This window comes from Zootoca vivipara, chromosome 8 (assembly GCF_965207765.1).
Source record: "Zootoca vivipara chromosome 8, rZooViv2.hap1.1, whole genome shotgun sequence".
Lineage (NCBI taxonomy): Eukaryota > Metazoa > Chordata > Lepidosauria > Squamata > Lacertidae > Zootoca > Zootoca vivipara.
The window spans coordinates 56,832,662-56,845,899 of record NC_142591.1 but is presented as its reverse complement, the minus strand read 5'-3'; the positions used below and the strand labels follow the sequence as shown (position 1 = coordinate 56,845,899).

Below are 13,238 nucleotides of genomic sequence, written 5' to 3'. Positions count from 1 at the left end.
ATGATGGAGAAGCAATATCTAGAACTACTTTGGAGATTGGGTGGGGGACACAATACAAGGGCCTGGCTTCTTCAGAGTGGCCTGTCATTAGCTAGGTCCTGCTGATTACAGTCCTTTCCTTCTAGACTAGCCCTATCATTAGGGTGTGTGAGATGACTGCCTCATATAGCAGATTCTGAAAGATGACAGCAGCCCCCGGCTAGTCCTCCTAAGTCTTCTAATTCTACATGCAACTTTAGTCATATCATAAGGCTCCAGGGCAGGTTACAACAATTAAAACACAGTGTTACAAACACTTTTGAACAATTTACCATCACCCTCTCTGCTGATCCTAACACAGGGGTCAGCAAACTTTTTCAACCATGGGCTGGTCCACTGTCCCTCAGACCTTGTGGGGGGGCGGACTATATTGGGGGGGGATGAACGAATTCCTTTGCCCCACAAATAACCCAGAGATGCTTTTTAAATAAAAGGGCACTACCCATGTAAAAACACCAGGCAGGCCCCACAAATAACCCAAAGATGCATCCTATATAATAAAGTGCAAGTGTCTCTGCATCCAGATTCCCTGTGTCCCGTTTTCCGCGCTACTGAGCATGTGCCCCAGGGACCCAGGGATTGGACGCAGAGACTGCACGCACACGCACGCACACGCTCTCCCCACCCCACCCCCCACCCCTCTGCCCTGCACTGGCTCAATAAGCAGTTAAAACAGAGGCCACCAGGTGGAAGGCAGGAGCAGGCAGCAAGGCTCCTAAGCAGGGCAGGCCCTCTCTCAACGTGCCCAAGGGCCTGAGGAGGAAGCCAGGACGACCAAAAAATCGAGGCCCCGGCTTCTCACTAACAGGCCTGAAATTGAGACCCAAACAGCGCAAGCAACCGGGAGACCCCCGCTGGGCCGGAACGGCCAGGAAAGGCGCAGGGAGGCCACCGAATGCTCAGCGCCAACTGCGGGACCCTCAGAAAGTGCCGGGGCGGGCGCAAGCCCCCCAGACGGCAAAGCTCCCTCCCAGACGCAGCAGGTGACTGAAAAACAGCCGCGGAGGCCAACAAAAGTAGCGGGAGCCACCCCCACCCCCCGAAAAACTGGGCGTACACCCCGGAGCAGCCGCCCGGGCCGTCCAGGAGCCAGAATTCGGCCACTGGGCCCTGGCAGCAGCAGCGCTATTGACGGGGGGAAATTAGGAACCAAACGGCAGGCGCAAAAAGCGCGCGGAAACAGGGTGGGGAGGGATCCGCACTCCAAACACAAGCTTCGGAGGGAGTAAAGGAAGAAATACCCCCCGCACCTCCCAGCCGAGCCCGGGCTGTAAAGGTAAAAAAGGGGGGGACTTTGGCTTGGGGTTTGGGAACGGGAGGGGGGAGAAAATTAGGGATAAATTAAGGATCATAGGGAGGGGGGAGGAATAATCAATTAGACAAGGGATAAAAGCCCCCACGTGCCGCTGCCACCGAAAAAGGCCGAATGTTCTAGCGCCCGTTTATTAAACGGGCTGAATGGCACTAGTTTTAAATAAAAGGACACATTCTACTCATGTAAAAACACAGATTCCCGAACCATCCATGGGCCGGATTGAGAAGGCGATTGGGCTGCATCCGGCCCCCGGGCCTTAGTTTGGGGACCCCTAACACATGGGGATGGGGGTCTGCAGCCTGCAGGAAAGAAAGCGGTATTACAGGAATTTGGGACATGAGTTGTTGAGGGCTTTAAACACTTCAGTGAGTTGGGCCTAGAATCAAACAAGCAACCAATGCAACTGCTTCAAAATGGGGGTTATGCAAGGTCTAAATGAAGCCCCAGCTAGCCATCTGGCTGCTTCATTTTGAACCAGTTGAAGTTTCCAGGTCATCTTCAAGGGCAGCCCCATGTAGAACGCATTGCAATAATCCAATCTGGAAGGCATCGGAGCTTGGCATACCATGGCCCACTCATCACTGCCCAAATAGGTCCATGGCTGGTGAAGCAGCTGGAGATGGAAAAAGGCACTCCGAGCCACTAAGTCCAAGGCACCCTGAGTCACTTGGGCCTCCAGTGACAGTAATGAAACCAGGAGCACCCCCAAACCACAGATGTGCTCCTAGGGAAGTGCATCCCTATCGAGGGCAGGCAGAACAGACAGAAAGACATCCCATGCCCCCTCAGGTATAAATAATAAAATTATTAATTAGTACTATCATCATTATCATATGACTGATTGATGAGCAGGAAGGGGGAGATCTGCATCCATTCCTATCAGGATGCTAGGCTCAGCCCGCCTGCCCCCGGCACAGAGTCTATTGTAATTTTTCTTTCTCCCCTTCCGCTGCCAAAATAGTTGGAGCCTTGGGGTGGGATGTGGGGAGCCACCCTATTCTAAAGGTCATGAAGCTCACCGGGTGACCTTAGGCCAATCACTGCCCTTCTCCACTTACCCTACCTTGCAGGGTTGTTGTGACGATTAAATGAGGAGGAGCAGGAGGAGTATGTGGGATAAAAATATAAATTGTACAAAATACAGTGTAGAACTAATAGCTGAAGCAGAATGTTATTTTTGAGGATATCCTGTTTCGGGTTGAGCAATGTCCCTTGAAAGCTCCAACTACCTACTTTTCTTAAAGAGTAAATCTAGTTTGCCTACAGTGTAGCGCCTGATCTTCAAAAGGCTTGCATACAAATGGGGGCGGGGGAGGAAGAAAAAACAACCCAGCGCAGTCCGTTCCGTCTGTAGGGGAGCTCCTGTTTCGGATCCGATGCAAGTGCAAGGGCAACGAGTCGTGGCGCCAGGCGCCTAGCAGCCCCGCTCCCCTCCTGCCCCGGCGCTCGCCACACAGGGGGCCACAAACCCGGCGGACCAAAGCGATGTTTCTCGGATAGAGCCCTGCGGTGCCCGGAGCTGCCGCTGGGGGGCGCGGGGAGTCCTCCGCCGCTCGGGCGGCGCGAAGGGAAGGGGATGCGGACGGGGCCATTTGCGCCGCCAGGAGAGGGGGGGAGCGGCGGCGGGGGTCGCGCGCGGGGAGGCTTCCGCCGCGGCGGCCGGGGAGCGGGATGGTCCAGGGAGTTCTAGGCCGTGGCCCTGCGGCCGGCACCGGCGAGCAGGCCGCGGCGGCTGCGGGCCTAGCGCCGCGCCCGGCCGGCGGGGGGGTGACGGAGCGGTTGGTTGGGGCCGGCGGCGGCCGAGGCGCGGCGGCAGGGTCAGTTCTCTTTAGTGTTTGCCGATGTTGGAGGTGTCTCCAAAGTGTCCCTGGGAACCAGGTAACTGAGGCCGCGGGGGGTGCCCGGACCGGCCCTGACGGGACACCGGGAGGGACTGGGGGCGGGGAGCAGAGGCGAGCGCACCGGCTGACGCCGGGCTCGGGAGATGCTGGAGCCTCCGCTCCGCGGCATGAGAGGAGCCGCCTCCCCCCCCCCTTGCCGTCCTCCTTCCCGCTCTGCCCTGGAGGCGGGCGGGTCGGGGACTCTAACGTCGTCCTGAGCCTGGTCGGTTGCCCTCAGGTGAGAGGGATGGCCGCCCGGGAAGCAGCGTGCTGCTCTCGAAAGGCAAAATAAACGAGCACGCCTGACTCTGAGCAGCCAAAAAGAGCCCAACGCTCTCCTCCTCCTGCTCCCCCTCCTCCTCGGAATGGACGTGCCTTGAAATAAGGGATGCCCCCCACTCCCAAAAGGGAAACAAGTTCTCCGTCCACTTTATATAAATACCTGCCTGTTTCTGTTCGGCCGCAGAGCTCTGGTTATTGGACCCCTTCATTGCTTAGCTAAAAAAAACCCAAAACTAGCCTCTTCCTCCTCCTTGACTTTCTTCTCCTCCTCCTCCATGGCTGTCCCTAGGGAGGGTGTGACTTTTTTGGCTCAGTTGTTGCCACCTAGTGGAAGCTGTATTGATCTTCACAGCTCATTCCCAAATCCAGGGACTGCCGAGGGAACCTTTGATTCACCACTTTCTTAATCCCTATGGTTCATTCTTTAATGTGGAGTAAGGCAGGAGGCTTATGACCTGAGGAAGCATGGCTTGAATTCTTCATTTGACTGCATCTTGCACCCCCTATAAATTACTTGAACACTTAGAGCATGTCTTGTCCTATCATCGTCTCCCACCCATGTGATTTTGTGTTCTGTTGTAGCCATGTTTTGTTTGTACTATGCCTTGGGCCATTTATTTAATAATGAACATTTATTATATTTGCATCCTGACTTTTCTCCAAGAGGCTCAGGCAGTGTAGATCAAGGATTCCCAAACTGGTCTTGGCTTCTTTGAGCCTCATTTAGTTGGCCCATGGCATGTGTGTAGGTTTGTGGTTAAAGACGGGGGAATGGTACACCCATCACATTTCATATAGATTTTAATGGTATTTTTGCACTTCTTTATTGTATTTTACTGTTTTAAAATTTGAATTCTATGGAGTTGTAATACAGTGGAATACAAAATATGTAAGAACGAAAAATAGCAATGAAAATACAATTAAAAATAACACATCATCTAGCACAGTGAAATGCAATTGTTAAAATGGGCAGAAACCCACCAAGACTGATGGGAGTTCTGGCATGCAGAGGAACAGCCTATATCTGCAGAACCAGTGCAGATGCTGGTCCAATTTGATATTACATTTCAACATCAACTCCTGTCAGTATATAAAAAAGCATCATACACAGGACCTATCCTTGAAAGATGTAAGTTTCCCCTGATGTAGAATGCAGTGGTCCATTGCTTGGCAGCATATGCAACTGGTTCTGCAGATATATGTTGCCCCCCTGCAATCAATAATGCCCGTCAGTGCCACCAGCAACCCTAAATGGATGTGGGGCATGCCCACCTCCTCACCTATGTAATACTCTGTCACGTTAGATCTGACGGAGTTGCAGTTGTATTTGAAGTTGAGAAACAAAAGTTATGCAGGAAGGCATCTAGTGGCTTTCTTTCATTTTTAAAACTTCTCCCCCAGCTTTCATGTTGGAGCTCAAAATAGTCTACATAGGTGGTTATCTCCTATACAGGTACTGACTGCACCCAGGTTTTATAGCTTCAACAAGGGGATTGTGTCTTCTGATATTTCGTTGTAATGCCCAAGAGAATGAGTAGGGTAGAAATGAAAGTAAATGAATAGATTAGTTTTCAAAGATCAGGGTTTTAAAGATCATACAAAGTTATGTTTACAGGTAGACGGTATATGTTGTATAGTCGATTAGTAAAGGAAAAAAATACCAAGTAAAATATATATTTGTATTTTGCTAGTGATGATCTGACACCAATTGACTAAGTTGGTGTGATGGCCTGGAATGTATATAAATACTCCCAAGTGCCTATAAGCAAAGCAATCCAACTTTTCTGAGGAAAAGTTGTCTTTTTAGCTCATTTTCATTATTCACACAGTGTTGGAGACAAGCATGTGGGGCATACTTAAGGACTCAGAAGACGTACCATGAAACAGAAAGGTGAATGGGCAAGGAGGCTGAAGGAATTTCACGTACTGATTTGAATTAATCCACTAATATTTTGGTTTCAGACATCTCTCCCAGTTTCAGTTTTATTGGATTAACTGTTAAGAGTGCTTTAATATTGCTTATCTGGCCACTCTCTGAACTGATTAATTCATTAAAACATTTTTACATCTGGTCATAGTAATATTTTACATTGCTAAAATACATAGTGATACATGAATCTTAGTGAGGGCAGTGCAGTAATGTGAAAATGTGTGTCAGTCACAGATACTTCGTGACAAAAAGTTATGGAGTAAACATTTGGTTTATAGGAGTTCTGGGAAGCTTCCATAAGAGGGAGAGAGAGACAGAATAAATGAATTGGGACATTGTTGCATACCACTATCAGCTTTACTTTTCTGATTGTTAAACTGTCAAAGGATACATCAATGTGATGGGTTGCATTTTTATTAACTCTCATCTTTTTGACCTCTGACCTGCCTACTCAGCTACCTAGTTTCGATGCCATTGGTTGAGCAGCCAGATGTCATGGCCCAATGGCTAATACAGTCATACCTCGGTTTACAACCGCCTCGGTTTACAAACACCGCGGACTCATCTGGAACGGATTAATTCACTTTCCATTACTTTCAATGGGAAAGTTCGCTTCAGGTTAAGTACGCATCAGTTTAAATACTCCGTGGACCGTCTGGAACAGATTAATCCACTTTCCATTACTTTCAATGAGAAAGTTCGCTTCAGGTTAAGTACGCTTCAGGTTAAGTACAGACTTCCGGAACCAATTGTGGTTGTAAACCGAGGTACCACTGTATCATTTTAGCCCAATACCAATAACTTTACCTTCAGGACTTTAAATATTGACTACATGCAATACGCTTTTGAATAACACGCTTGTGGTTAGTCAGGTGGTTCAAGAGCCTTTCAGTGAAAACATTAGGTACAGTCTTATGCACTTACATGGTAGAAAGTCCCATTGAACTCAGTGCGACTTCTTTGTAGAGGATTTCATTGATTGACAGCTACTGCTTAGTTGAAGGAAATAATAAACAATAAACTGTATACAGTAAGCCCACAATTTACATGGGGGTTATGATTGGGGACTTCTGGGTTTCGATTATTCGGGAGCCGAGTTGTTCAGGAGCCAAGGCATTTGAGATTCCAAGGTACAACTGTATTATTTACTAAATTTATATACTGCCCTTTATCTGAAGATCCCAGGGTGGTTCACAAAATAAATATACAGGATAAAAGCACAAAAACAAAACAAACACATGTTGTGGTTCAGGCTTTGTCAGACCTCAAGTGCAAAAAGTTCCAAACTAGGGAGAAGCCACCAATAAGCTCTCCCATGGAAAGTGCCCTTAAGAGTCTGTACTCAGTTAGTGTAAAGCACCAGACAGGGCCTGCCCATCCATAAGGCAAGATGTGGCAACCACCTCAGGCAACAGGATCTGCAGGGGCAGCAGATCCCGATGTAGATCTTTATTCCTCCACCTTGTTTATGATGCAGATCTTCACTCACCCCTTCTTCTCTGGCAGTGGGGGGAGGATTTTTTGGTTCACCTCATGTGCCAAAATGTTTTTGGTCTGGCCCTGGCATCAGAGCTGAACATATGAAAGACGTAGCTAATAGAGCCAAGACTGATAATTTCTTTCATTGAAAACCTTTTTTGAACAGTTCATTTGGGTTGCTGATCATATTTGTGTTTACCCTTAGGGATGGAAAGAAGCACAAAATAATACTAATACTTTGGTGTATTCCCCCCCCCTTTAGTAAAAATCAATGGCACAAGTCAAGATGCAGACCACACCAAATCACTCTGGACCTTCCCAGTCTCCAGCAGTGCTAACCCCATCAGTAACAGCAACAGGTTCAGTGGTTCTTCAGCCCTCCGTGAATGGATCTATTCCAGAAGCAGCTGTCGATTGTAATAATTCCACAACTGGTCAAGTGGATTCCATACCTTCTAGCAACTCACAGGGTAAGGTGGTGGCTGATTTAAATTGTATTTTCTTTTTGTGTTATCAAATACAAATAATAATAATCAAACACAAAAAGGGAGGTTGGAATAAGTGATTCACAAAGAGCACAGAATGAAAGAAGTACTCAAAAACACCTAAAACACAATTGGTGAAGTTTCACTGCTTTTACTGAATTTAGCTTAAAGTAGAGTTTTGTTTCCTGGGCACCATAGAAGCCCTGAAAAGAACTCACCTCTCTCCCAGCTTGACTGTACCGTCTACTGAAACGTTTTAAACTGTGTGAAGTTATCCAAGTGTGTTTTCTACACTAGAACAAAATGTCTAAGACTTTTTTGTTTTTGTTTCTTTTGGCAGTAAGTGGTATTTCTTTTGTAGCTCTGTAAGTAAAACATTGTTCCTGTCCTTGTAAACTGAAACACTGGCCCCAAAAGTAAACCTGCAGTGAAATTTTTCATTGTTAATGAACATAAACAATATAAGAAGAAATGAAATCACAGGAGGAATAAAATATCAGCAATTCCAAAGTTTTGTTAAGTTCAGGGAGCAGTGACTAAAAGGCTTAGATTAGAGGAGATGCTAGAACTGGAGAAACAATAAACAGAAAAAATGGGTTAGATCTAGACTTGCTCTACTGCTAATGGAAGCCGATTCTCCCCCTGTAGTAGTGCCCCCCTCCATGCCATCTTTAATGCTGTTCCAGTAGACCCTCCAGCTTTCTGGAACAGTTTATTTTTAGGGGCCTGCAGGTGGTGGCATAGGAAGGGGGTAAAGTGGGTGCGGGCCGCCCCGGGTGTCATTACTGAGGGGGTGGCTGCAGCGCCTGGCCTGCAGTGCGCCCGAGTCACAGTCTCTCCTGGGGAGTGACACGCTGGCTCAGGCACCTGCAGGCTCTGTGCTGCCCGAAATGGCAACGTGGGGTTTGCGGACTCTGTGGAGGTTCTGCACAGCGTGCTGTGCCCCGACTTGCCCTGCCCCATGGGCAGCTTGCGCCGCCCCTGGGTGCAGGACATTTGCGCTGCCCCAGGCGCCCAAGCAGCTAGCTACGCCACTGCTTGCGGGGGTGGAGGGTGGGGAGGAATCTGTGAAAACTGTCTCTCCTATCCCTCTTTCCACCAGTGGGAGAATTGCATGAGCAAAATGTGACTCGCGTCAGGTCTGGATGCAATACACAAATTGAGTTCAAGAAATTTTAGTATGTGCCAAAGACAAGCACATAACAGGTTTTAATTATTTGAAGTACTCATAAATAACTTAACATTAAGGAATTTATATAACATATATTTTAAGATTAATATGGTTGAAGTAAAAATACATTGGGTATAAGATCCTCACTTTTAGACTGTTACCATCCAAATTCAGTTTTTTCTTCAACATGGTGTCTGAGATTTCTTTTCCAAAGTTTTAGCTAGATTTTTTTTTTACTATTTCTACAAACTGATGATGATGTTTCCATATAAAAGAAACCTTGTCACAATTTTATTTACAGTTCCACTACAAGATAACATGGCAAACCCCAAAGAGAAAACTCCAATGTGTCTGGTAAATGAGTTGGCCCGTTTCAATAGAATTCAACCTCTATATAAACTCTTGAATGAACGAGGACCTGCTCATGCCAAGGTAATTTCATACATTTCCAGTGTATATGCCATTTGTTACCATTAGAACAGATTATGAACAGAGTAATCCTTGCTGAGTGTAACATCCCTGCAGTTCTGTAACTTTTGAGTTGCCACTAAGTATATGATTTTTTTCTTTCCTACATACATAATTAACTCCAGTCTTCAACACTGCTTGCAATTTAATAAGGCTCAGTTGTAAAAACTTTCCCTTATGATTTCAACCACACAGTTACAAAACTGCTTTGTTTTAATGCACCCCTACCACAAATGGAAGAAATACGCTTTCATGACTTTATAAAACCAACATTTTTCATCTTCTGCCTTCTTCATCATCCTGTTTTCCAGGAAAACCAGTGCCACCAGATTTTTTTTTTGATGCAGTTGGTTTTATAATTGATTGATACAATAAAAGAAGATCTGGCAATAAAAATTTGACTCCATTCTTCTTTGGGAATATTTATTTGAAGATCTTTATCTCCCCCCTCCATTGCCTGGTGTAGCTGCTTGTACATTACTTAAAATGATTGTGTGGGTGTACACACACATACACAGCTGGATCCAGAGTGACCCAGAGTGGAACTTTGATCACAGGATGGACTTGCTAGTAAATTGTGGAAGAGACCATTTTCTCAGATTGCTCCTTCCCCTACAGCACCTTGTGCCCTCTGCAGAACAGCATGGGAGGTGGGGGTGGGGGCACAAGGGGAAGGGAGTAGTCAGTAAAATCTCTCTCCCTTGTTTAGCAGCAGGAGCATCTGCTAGATTCAAATTCTTTTCATAAGCAGAAAGATACACCTTAGTATCTAACCTTATGCCAGCTGTTACATAGTTCTGCATCCAAACAAGGTTACTTTGGTAGGTAGAGGAGAGGAACAAGGAGAAACTAGGCAGTCCTCATATAAACAAAGGTAGAGATTAATTTTAAGTATCTGAAGAAGTGTGCATGCACACGAAAGCTTATACCAAGTACAAACTTAGTTGGTCTCTAAGGTGCTATTGGACAATTTTTTAAATATTTCCATTAATTTTAAGTGTTATACTTGGTTTGAAAAGTCAATGCAGGCTAGCTCTATCTAGTGGCAGTTCCTTCAGGCCTTTTGGGTCCAAGGGCATATTTGGAATTTTGAGATAGTGTCATGGGCACCACCAGTCCATTCGTTTCTCTCCTCCTCTGACATATTACACCCCCCCAAACAGCTGGAGTACAGATACATACACATGATCTTTGCTTTTCCCTGCAGTTCTATAGGATTAAAATACATTGCCTTGATTTTTTTTAAAAAAAACATAGGGCCCTTCCAAAGCTACCATCAAATTAAAGCTTAAATGGGCAGACTGTAACACTGATCCAAGGCAGAGATCCTTTTCAATCTTTTTCATTTTTACATAGGAAGACAAAACCACCAACAAGTCTCAGACGCATGGTCACGGAGGTGACCTGTGATTTGATAGTAAAAATAAATAAATGAGGATCTAAGGATTCGTGCCTTTTGTCCTTGTTTTTCTGCCATGGCAGTACTGGAAAATACCAGGCCCATGATTTTTACATTTCATTAATGTGATTTGTGGTTTTATGTGGGTTTATGGTGCATGTGGGTGACAACAAGCCATTTCAAGAGGATCAGTTTCAATGGTTCTGACGTGTGTGTGTGTGTGTGGTTCTCCCTCTGGTCTCCACTCCAGTCTCACAGTTTGCTCCCCTTTTCCTGACATTTCCATTTGATCAATCTGCTTTCTGCTCAGCTGCTAATCTCAGCTGAAAGAAGAAATGGGGAAGAGCAATGCTCTTCTTACTTCCTCCTTAGCTCTATGCAGTGCTTCCAAGGACACCTGCACTCTGGGAGTGAGAAATATGCCACCCACATTAGTTCTGAAGTTGTTCCATCAGCCGTGCAAAAAAGTGGTGGTGGGCCATATGAGTGGCATGTGCAGATACACCTGGTGCTTGTAAACTAGAGGTAATATATTCACTAGGCACCTGTGCTTGCTAGGGCTGATGAGGTCAGTCCAAAATCTCTGGAGAGTAGATGACATATTTCACAAGGGTTGCTCTTCCTAACATTGACCTTATTTACTTGCCCTTTAAGATGTTCACAGTGCAGCTGACTCTTGGAGAGCAGACATGGGATGCTGAAGGAAGCAGTATTAAAAAGGCTCATCATTCTGCTGCTAGAAAAGCTCTGAGTGAAACTACTCTCCCCAAACCAGCACCTAGACCACCCAAAAACAATGTTAATAATAATCCAGGTAAGTCACCATTCTACTTGCTACAATATTCATGAATGTGTTCAAGCTGGGTTAGTGTCATTTCAGCTGTGGGATATAGCAAGCATAAGTGAAGCTGGAAAACAGGAATCAGCAGAATGATGAAAAGCTACGCTCTTATCATTAGCTTGCATAATTATTCATTTTATTTCCATAGCAGGAGCTATTGAGCTTTTATATTTCTGCAAGATTTCAGCTCCTAAGTATGTAAACTGCATTAATTTGCTGGGTGGAGGGAATTGTGAACAGACACAAAATCAACACATTTGAACTGCTTATTTATCTTAATAAAGCTAGAGAAGGACAAATTTTAACTGATGGCTTTGCAAGAGGGTGTCATGTGAAAGTACATGGTACCTCAGGTTACAAACGCTTCAGGTTACAAACTCCGCTGACCCAGAAATAGTACCTCAGGTTAAGAACTTTGCTTCAGGATGAGAACAGAAATCGTGCTCCGGCAGCGTGGCCCCATTAGTTAAAGTGGTGCTTCAGGTTAAGAACATTTTCAGGTTAAGAACGGACCTCCAGAATGATTTAAGTTCTTAACCAGAGGTACCACTGTACATGCAAAGGATGCATTCGGTTATACAGTACATTTTGCACAGTTTGACCAGCAGAGGGATGTAGAACATCTGTGATTCAAAACCTATGTTGCTAAATTGCAAAAAGGGACATCAGATCTACTATATCACTTTTCTGAAAGCAAACCAGTCTGTTCTATGTTTTTGACAGAAAAGCACCACTAGTACTGTAACAGTTCTGTTGGTATAGTAAGATCATGATAGGACCAACAAAAATGTTGTTTGTTTCTGCTTTATTTGTCAAAATGAGATGATAAAACTTTTACTACTATAGCAGTTTCATACTGATCTATATTAAAATAAAACTTGTCCAAAGTTCGACAAAGAGAGTTATGAATGTAGAATTTGTTTCAGAATATAGATTACTACATTCACTGCATATTGGGAATGCCTTGCCTTTCCCAATACGTGGCGGTTCATCTGTTGAGATTGGCAGGGGAAGTTTGCTGGCACTGCCTGTTTTCTGCAGTGACACAATACAGGGCCTTCTCTATACTGGCACATTGACTGTTGGACACCCTCCCTCTGAAAGTATGATTGCCACTCTCAATAGCTACCTTTTGATGTCAGCTTAAGCTGTGTTTTTTCATTCAGGCTTTTTGTAGACTAAGCATGAATATTAGTCATTATTGTCATTGTTAATGTTTTCTGCTGTGTATATTGTAATGATTGTTTTAGATTTTTCAAAGTTCTGTTTTCATTGACATGTTATGCCTTGCATGATTTAAATGGATGTATGATGATTTAAAATTAAACTAACAAATAATGATAATCATTTATAAATAATTCTCTTTATCAGTACAAAATTACTTGTTCTGTGCAAATTACAAAGATAAAGTGTGTGGAGTGATAGTTGGTCTAATACAGTGTATTATTTTCCTTTCTGGTGTTAGTTATCCTATATATAGGGTAGCTTCACAATATTCAGTTCTTACATGGAAGACCACCCGGTAAAGAAATTGACGTGAAACTTGTTTCTTAGAATTGTAAAGTTGGAAGAGATTACCCTGAGGGTCATCTGGTCCAACCCCCTGCAATGCGGGAATCACAACATGCGGTTTCCCATCCAATTATTAAACCATACTAGACCCTGCTTAGCTTTACCAATGTGCTAGTGGTTTTCCTTGCTACACCACTAGGAGGAGTTTTGTAAGATATTACAATGCCACACTGCTTTTAAAATGTTTCATTGCATTTCTTTGTGTTTTGCTTCTGTAAGCTGTTTTGGGTGCTACTTGTGCAGAAAATGCAAGAATTTTAGAAACCAAATACATTTTATTTATTTTAAGTATTTATAGACTGCTTTATGAGTAAAACATAATCAAGGAGAAGGAGTTTGGATTTGATATCCCGCTTTATCACTACCGTAAGGAGTCT

General features: G+C 44.7%; 1 protein-coding gene across 7 annotated transcripts in view; it reads left to right on the top strand.

The window, feature by feature from the left end:
- The first annotated feature begins 3,095 nt into the window (after positions 1-3,095).
- STAU2 (staufen double-stranded RNA binding protein 2) overlaps positions 3,096-13,238 on the top strand; it is a 144,558-nt gene continuing 134,415 nt past the window's right edge. For 4 of the 7 annotated variants that reach the window (XR_004693237.3, XR_015951516.1, XM_035125951.3 and 1 more), the window contains exons 1-4: positions 3,096-3,232; positions 7,188-7,395; positions 8,883-9,013; positions 11,103-11,262. Coding sequence is in view for 5 of the 7 variants with exons in the window: in XM_035125951.3 (XP_034981842.1) it covers positions 7,197-7,395; positions 8,883-9,013; positions 11,103-11,262 (490 nt within the window). In the remaining 2 variants the exon portion in view is untranslated. Of the gene's footprint in view, positions 3,233-5,345; positions 6,577-7,187; positions 7,396-8,882; positions 9,014-11,102; positions 11,263-13,238 lie in introns of those variants that run through there. The other 3 variants (XM_035125952.3, XM_088675618.1, XM_088675617.1) reach the window with 3 other exon arrangements.